Below are 8,828 nucleotides of genomic sequence, written 5' to 3'. Positions count from 1 at the left end.
TGGTGAGAATAATGTCACTACAGCAGTTGGTAGGTTCCTAATTCTTAACGCTCTGCTAGTTACTGAAGACCTGGGGCAGACTTTAACAGAGGATGACATTTTCAGATCACTTTCCTGAATTAAAAAAAGGGAGGAAAGAAAAACATGCCCGACTTTTGTATTTGTGAAAACAGCAAAATTTCAGAGTGGCTTGTTTGGTGCATATTTTTCCATGTAGCTCTTAGTCTTGGCCCTCCTTCGCTACCAGATGGGTCTGACCCATGAGTTTGCTGGGGGGGGGGAGGGAGCACTGCTCCCCTGGTGGCTGAAACAGGTAATTGCATTGTTTAAAAAATTAGTGGAATAATTACGTCTGGTATTACCAAATATTTTATAAATATCTTAAATAACACAAAACAACTAAATGGTGGTAGGTAATACACCTATTTGGAGCTGTGTGGTGAATGTGACGCTCGTATAGGCCTTGCTGGATACACCATGACCCTTTTTTTGGATATACTGATCGTTGTGGATTACTTTTTTTCCCCTGTCACTGGATTACAGCAAAATACGGATCTTTTTTCTCAACGTGTCTTAACGTTTTATGGTGTGACTGCTCTTCGTTTCTGCGTTTGGAGAGGCATCTCAACAGACTGGAGGTCGGACACTGATTGTTCACTGTTACAGTTTAGTTCAATTTAAGCGTCTGTCTATTGCGTTCCAAGACAGCCGTGCCGCGATTGGATTTCATAAAGGGCAAATTGTTAAATTGTTACAATGTAATTTAAAATCTGCTTTAAAAATAAACATATATGTTTTGGAATATAATGTTCAGCTTCGGCAGCTTTACCTATGTGCTAAAACAGGGGTTCTCAAACTTTTTTCAATAATGTACCCCCTTTGAATTTAGTGTTTTTCCATCACTTACAGTAATTCATTCATTATTATAGTATAATTATTTTAGGAATTATGCATGACATATTTTTAAGCATTTTGCAAAAAGTTCATGTACCCCCTGCAGTACTCCAAAGTATCCCCAGGGGTACGCGTACCCCCATTTGAGAAACACTGTGCTAAAATATGCAATGACTGAGGAAGCCTAGTGACGAGTCCATAGCAACCAGTGTTGAATTGGTTATATCCCAGTATCCTTTGCTGCATGGTCTCAATGTTTTATTGTTTTATTTCATGTGAATACTAGTTTACTAGCAGGAGTAACTTAGTATTTGAAGTAATGCAGGAATTGTGTATTTAGTTTCCATGTTTATTGTGTTTCCACAACAATGTTAGTGAGTAAATCTACTGAAATGGCCACCACACCATAACAGAGGAGTGGGATGTATAAGATCAGAAAGCAAAGGTTAAGGCATTTATGTCATGGCTGTAAAAAAAAAAGTGCAATTTAGTGAATAAGGTATCAATGAATTGTTGGTGAGGAGAGGGTCAAATCTTTTTAGCCTAAAAGGTTCTAAAACTTCTCTGGTGGCCCCTGAAATAAATAATGAACAGTCCCTAAAATTCAAATAGTTAGCTAAAAGTAGGCTAATGGATGAGGTAAATGTGGTTAAAAATGGTTTAAATGTCTAGCATCTGCCACTCCAAATGGTAGCAGGCTACAGATTCAAACTTGACCAAACCGACCTAAACACTGACATTTATATTGTGACGATACTTTTTTATATAATAAACACTAATTAAATGGCATCCTGTTTTTAATTAATTCATATGCACACATTTGAAAAATGGTTGGTGTTAATGATGAAGTCATTTTAGTCCATCTGATGGCTGTGGGGACACATGACAAAAAAAAAGGTTGGGAACCACTGCTTAAACATTATCTGATACAAGTGACTGTAGTGACAAGTGACCTCTTAAGCAGTGGCGATTTTAGACTTGTCTGTTAGAGACAGAGGGCAAACAATTACAGGTTCAAAGAAACAGGTTTAATATCCTGTGTCACTGTCGCCAATGCTATGCACCTGTAACCCAGTCAAGGAATTTTTTTTATTTTTTGTTCAATGTTCAATATTTTGCATTTATCCTCTGTTATAATCATAAATACATATATCCATTGTTATCCAGTGAAATTACTGATTTAGCAGGAGGGAGGGGTTAACACTTTTGCAAGGCACTGTATTTGTGTCACATTCTCATTAAGGGCTGAGGCCCCCCCTAATGCTCTGATCCTAGAATCACCCCTGCTCTTAAGGATAAATAAAGTACATTAAAATGTGATGATGCTGTGAGATTTAATCTACATTCTTTAAAACACAGCTGGAGGGAGAGTGTTGAAAATGCATAACATAAAACATGACCAGGAGGAATGTAGATGGAGAGAGGCAGTGACAATAGAACATCCTCGTAATCCTTTTAGCGTCTTTCACAATTATAGAGCTACTGTGTGAAGCCTTAAGAAACGTGCCAAATCTAGTTACAAAGAGCAACACATAATATGCAAGCTGCTACAGTGATCATCACAACGTATGCTGCTTACTATTAACCATTATTAAACCCACTATCTGCAGAAATATTCCTCTTATTTCTTACATTTTCAAGTGTTTTGCAGCAGTCTTTGAGATCAAAAGACATTGCATCAAACTAGATTGCCTGAAGAAAAGTCTTGTGTGCTCCTGTTAGGCTTTTGGATTGTGAGGAAAGTGATCTTCCAGTGTAGGTAATGAAGGATTACTGTCCATGAAAATTACTCGAAGCTATTTTAAATTAATCCAGATTGATAACGCTGAAATGTCATGCAGAATGACAACATGAAAGTCATTTTCAGAGGAATTTCTCTGTGAGGCAGGATGTCACTTCATTCCCCTTTGGGGAAAGAAACATTATTCAGCTTTTTCTTTTTACCAAAATAAACCATTTAAAGCTTCCAGAGACCTTCAATTTCATCCTGAAATGAGCCATGAACACCACGGGTTAGGCTACCAAGCCAAAGATGAAAGAATACAAAAGCAGCTTGGTGAGGAAGAGACAGCTAAAGGGATGCTTTTGATTTCCAAAAAAGATGATTACATTTTCATAAAGTGAATTTCTGTGTATCTGTTTGATTAACTCTTCCAAATAAACATGAAATCAATATTTGGACACAACAGCACAAATCGACTGACAAATGTAGCCTACAACTCACATGTTGAAGACAGATACATTACTGTAACTCAACACGAGGGACATCAAGATGATTGAAGTTTTAGATGAAAAAAAAAAAATATATATATATATATAGGCTAGTACAGCTACTTTAGCAAACGGATGTTGGAAAGAAACTTTAAATTTAGTGGTTGTCTAACACCTTTCAATTACATTTAGTGCGGGTCCAGATCATGTGTTTTAGATACTATTTTGTTTACATTTGGATTTCAAATAGCTTATAGGCTACTACTGCTGTCACATCCACAGAAGCAAATATTTCCCTATATTATCCCACACTGTGTCCTGCGTCCTTCAAAAAAAACTGTGTGTGGGCTTAATTTTTACCATCATTAGCCTATACTCGCGTCCATCAGTGTCCAAATCCGGCTCAACACCTTAGTCTGCCATCACACGTCAGTCTCCACCCACACAAACTGATGATTCAGAAAAGCTCTAAAAAGGCTCATTTTTTTCTGCAGGAAGCGAGACTTGCGGGGAAACTTGCAGAGAAAGATCAGACAGGCTTTTCTTCCCCTCTGGGATCCACAAAACAAGCGCACATGAATCAGTGTCAGTCAATTTACTTCCTTTGATCTGCAATTAGTGGATGGGCTAACTGTGCATCTTATCATTCAGTATGTGAGCTGTACGTTGTTCATAATAACGAACAGAAAGAAATAAGAGGCTTTCCCAGTTGCTGCTAAAACATCCAGTTGCGCACCTTTTGTTCTGAGCGCCACCGGCCAGAAGCACACAAACACGGGCTGTTAATCCTGAAGCTCACCCGGCAAACACCAATCACACGGATGTCGTCTGGTTTCAAAGAAAGATCCAGCGGAGTTACAGGATCCTTACTGCAGCACAACAGCCAATATGTTCCTCAACGTGCACAGGAGTGACCCAAAGGCGGTTAAAGAAGCCTGTAACATTGTCACACCATGGACCTCTGTTTGCCCTGAATGTGAGGTGAAGTGGCTTCTATCAAAACACATCTCTTGCAGTAAACACTCAAAAAGAACAATCTTACCTTTCTCTCCCTGAGGCAAGGATTTGGCTCAAGTATTAACAGGCACAGCTCAGTGAAATGTGTTTGCGAAGAGGCTGAAATAAGCTACTCCCGTGAATGCAGGCGAGACATGAGCTGAAGAAAGTGAGGAGAGCAGCAGCAGCGCAGATGGAGATTTGAAACGGCGGAGCAGCGCAGCGCTGTACCGGCGGCGGGTCTGTGTCCGTGACGCTGACATCAGCGGGCTGCCTCCTTTAAGGTGGCTCTGTTCACTCACACCAGCGCAGCGCCATGCCACACGCCGAGGGTTTCATCTTGTGGGTTTAACTACCTCAATACATAATTTCACCATCTCACAACGCCGGAGTTCGAATACAATTGAATACTAAGGAGGAAACTTCCGTGGCTCTGGAGAGCTGCAAGAGGGAGGCTCTGAAGTCACTGCTCAGAAAACTGTCAGGGTGAGATTCAGCTCGAGGTTGGGGGGCACATCTTCTCTGCAACTCATTTTCCTACAACACGTAAACATAAAGCATGTCATTTTTGGCCAAAGTTCATACTATTGTTATCAAGACATTCCAAAATAAATAATATGAATCGTCAACACTTTGCCATGAAGAGGATTTTTGTAAGTTACAAAAGCAAGGGGATAATGACATTTACCCTCACTGAGACTGTCTCTCAGGTTTGCAAATAGCGTAGAGCTGAAACAATTAATAGATGGCAAACTAATTATCAACACTGATTACAGTAGTTGAATCAAGCAAAAATGCTTAGCATTGCATGCTGGTTTTTATCCTTTCAAATGTTAATACAAACGATTAAATCGGATATCTTTGGGGTTTGGGGACTGTTGCTTGGAAAAGACAAAACATGTAAAGATGTAATCATGGGCTCTAAAATAAAATTAAAAAAAAGCCAAAACGATGCATCGATTAATCAAAGAAATATTGGACTTATGACAATAAGTTAGTTGCAGCCATAAAGTAGTGACATTGCAGTTTATTTTTTTTGGGTACCTGTGGAGGTTACTGATCCTCCTTTCTGTGTGACTTCCAAATTAGTGATATGAAGGTTTAATTTAGAAAACACAAGCACAACACTTACAGTACATAAGTATTTTACATGTTCTGGGTCCATATGCCACAAACGGAGCTGATCACTGTGTGTACCTGGCATACAATGATTTCATCCAGCAGGTTTCAGAAATAGCCGAGGAGCACCATCCAGATGGGTCCCTCAATCAAAGTAAAATGCTGCTTTCCAGATGGCAGAGCGAACCACTGAAGAATACTTATCCCTAAAACAGATTCTCAAACAACTGATCCCACTAGACATACCAGTAGGCAAAAAAAAAAACTCAGGTTCACATGAGGGCACAAGACCAAGACACTTGTTAACTGTGACATACTGCAGTATAATGTTATCCAGACACAACAGATTGATTTTATTTGTTTTTATATAATAAAAAGTCTTACACTTATTTATTTTCAACAAGGTGCAAGAGTCAGGTTTTGGCAAGCTGTACAAAAAGAATACAACACAAAAAAACAGTATGGTTCGAGATCGCTGTGTTAACATTAAACAAAGATTGACTGATTTTATTGCAAAGAAAGTAGAAAATACTGAAAAAGAGCCATTTCAAGTTGCGTTACTCTTATTCTTTAGTATCTGGTCAACATTTATGTGGATCATAAGTTAAGTTAGTTCTGTGATGTAAAAAATTTTGTGGATATTTCTCACCGACCTGACAGATGAATGTGCGTTACCAATGATGCCCTTTTCAGTTTTTAGTTGTTGTTGCAATTAACATACCATCTTCCTGTTGAATGTGTATTCACTGAACTTAAACCTTCTACTGACCGTTCTCCTGGCAAATGGCTGCCAGGGCTTTATGGTCTATTATCACTCAATAGACAATACTATAAGTAAGAATACACAAAAAGAGAGATACATCTATGTACATAAAAAGATACGAGGAGACGAGGAACTGAAATATGTACAAGTCTTTTTTTTTTTTTTTTAAATGGGTAAGATGCAAGTGGTTGTTTTTCCTCTCCATTGAGTTGATCAGCTACCTCTGCTATGTGGACAAACTGTTGCCCTGACCGTCGCCTGCTGCCTTCTGCCGGCTGATGTTGCTCTGAACAAACTGTTTAAGGCCGTCATAACCCTGACTGAACAGATACTCCAGGTACCAGCTCCATGGCTTGGAATGCTGAAATTCACACAGAAACAGACACACAGTCACATCTGAAGGGTTCTATGATCAAAGCAACCTCTCTTAATCTCTGAAATATCACTAATGCACATCAAACTACATGTGAAGTCTATAATAGATGCAGAAATAAAACGGAGAGCCCTCGTACCTTTATGGAATTGAGGTCCATGTCCTTTCTGCCCGGCCAACACTGATAAAGAGAGAACATTAATATTCACTGTTAGCCCACCCTGCTAAATCTCACAAGATCGCTGCTGGATGTTGGAGCTGTACTGAACCAAAAAAAGATACGTGTATTATTTAACATGATGAAAACCACGTCTCACACGGCATCCATTAATAATAAAATGTCCTCCTGTATTAATGCATCTTCTATGAAAGACACATTAATACCACATTTGTATCCTTGTCTTGCCTGTAAGTCCATTAACCAAACTGTACAGACTGGCAGCTGCACGCTGATCCATCAAGTGCCTCTCACAGTTTAAAAAACATGCAAGAGATACACACAGGGTTTCTGCAGGTTTCAACAAGTCAAATTTAAGACTTTTTAGGACCCGTTTAAGACCTTTATGAATGAAATTTAAGACCTATATCACGACATGAAAGTACAACGAAATGTAGAGTCACAAAAGTACTTGCAAAGTTAATAAACTTATTAAAATTGAATAAAAGCGACACAGAACTAATAATCTGTAAATATACAGCTAATTATATTTGGACGAGCGAAAGAAAGAACTACACCACGGAATAAAAAATAAAAAAACTTTCAGTGAGCATTAGAGGTAGCGTTACATGGACGTAGGGAAATTAAGACCGGTTTAAAATAATTTGAGACCTAGAACACAACACTTGAGCAAATTTAAGACTTTAAGGCCTGAAATTTGGATTTTGAAATTTTAGACTTTTTAAGACCCTACGGAAACCCTGTACATAGGGAACATACTAGAAGAAAGAATTTGTCGGATCCTACTTAAGTATCTTTGTAAGACCCAAGACATCTGCAATGGCGCACACTCACCTTCTGGTGAAAGTCGACGGCGTAGCTCATGAAGGCCGGGTGGTGGATGAGGTCGAAGCTCGTCCAGTATTGCGGCACGTTGCTCTTGAGCAGCAGCTCCTCTCCCAGCTGTATACCCATGCCTGGTTGAAACATTTTGGAGTTCCACAGGGAGTTGACCATGACGACTGCGTAGTGGTTGAACTCGCGGAATGTCTGGCGGCTGATGTGAAAGGCCTGCTGAAAAACAGAATCGAAAGGGAGCGACAAAATGGAAACAAAGCAAGCAAAATAAAGTGGAGAAAGAAAGTAAACCACTCTCCATATCTGCAGAGCTCCACATCTGATGTGCTGGTTAATTTGCATGCTATTTACCAAGTCCATATTTCTTAATAAAAAAGTGCCTCTGACATTTCCAGGGGAGTGTGCTGGCTGGCTGACATGTACTTTTAAATTCACAGCTCGCAGTGGCAGATGTATTAAAATCAACAACTTCTTAAGTCCTCATCTGAGAGGGTATTAAAGGTTAGCAGCTGTAGGTAGATGCATGTGAATTCCTGAAGAGCTAGACGAAAAGAGATGAAGAAATCTATAAAAGCGACCAAAGTCATTTAAAACAAACTGCAAGTCACTTCGGAAGAGCACACCAGCTAATTCCTTAAAATGTATATGCAATCACAAGAAATACATTCAAAACCCATGGGTTGAGATACAGTAACTGTTAAATTAGCTATTCTAATCAAATCACTGCGAATAATAAATCATATTGTATGCCAAGTAATTGGTGCAAAAGAAAATCATTTCCTTCACATTGTATGGTAATTGGTGCAACGGACCAAGATTGTACTCTTACAGTGTTGCTGCAATGCAAATCACAGCATATTTAATTTTCAAACATACGTAGCAAGAAGAAAGTAGTTTTATTTATTTTTTGTACCTCTGTTTCTTGACTCTTGGCTGATGTCAAGTTCACCTTGTACCTGAACAAAAAAGAAACACGAAAAAAAACAGTGACCTCTGTGATCATGAATTACTGCATAACAGTTTATTCTCTATGGGCTGTCAAAAAATATAATGCAATTACGTTCCAATTTTACTTTGCCGTGGCATTTTAACACTCAGCTTTGGCAGAATTGCTTCAGAGCCCTGGGGTTCAGTCAATTAGACGACACTGTAAAAGGGTTTGTGTTATTAAAGCCTGGAGTTACAAATGACGCTTGAATTCTACATAAAAAGGAGAAAAGGGCTTAAGTGCATTACCTCTTAAGACTCTCATTATCATAAATCATGCATTAACATATACGTACAATTTAGCCATTTGATTCCAGTTCTGTTTATTAAATATTCATCAAAATATGAAATGCTACTTTAACGGGTGATGCTAATGTATGCATCGTGGTAGCGTTATATATGAATTAGGGCTGCACAATTAATCGCAATTTGTTCGAAATCAGAATATGAACTAGTGCAATATATGTGTC

General features: G+C 38.8%; 1 protein-coding gene across 2 annotated transcripts in view; it reads right to left on the bottom strand.

Annotated features, from left to right (window-relative positions):
- Positions 1 to 5,544: 5,544 nt before the first annotated feature.
- cenpi (centromere protein I) overlaps positions 5,545 to 8,828 on the bottom strand; it is a 15,164-nt gene continuing 11,880 nt past the window's right edge. The window contains exons 17-20 of one of the 2 annotated variants that reach the window (XM_078260332.1): positions 8,285 to 8,327; positions 7,369 to 7,587; positions 6,496 to 6,537; positions 5,545 to 6,344 (exon numbers count right to left, since the gene is read on the bottom strand). In XM_078260332.1, coding sequence (XP_078116458.1) covers positions 6,210 to 6,344; positions 6,496 to 6,537; positions 7,369 to 7,587; positions 8,285 to 8,327 — 439 coding nt within the window. In that variant the 3' untranslated portion in view covers positions 5,545 to 6,209. The remainder of the gene's footprint in view (positions 6,345 to 6,495; positions 6,538 to 7,368; positions 7,588 to 8,284; positions 8,328 to 8,828) is intronic. The other variant, XM_078260333.1, reaches the window with a different exon arrangement.

Source organism: Sander vitreus, chromosome 10, assembly GCF_031162955.1.
Source record: "Sander vitreus isolate 19-12246 chromosome 10, sanVit1, whole genome shotgun sequence".
Taxonomy (NCBI): domain Eukaryota; kingdom Metazoa; phylum Chordata; class Actinopteri; order Perciformes; family Percidae; genus Sander; species Sander vitreus.
Note: the sequence above shows the minus strand (reverse complement) of the source record. Positions and strands in the feature narration are given on the sequence as shown.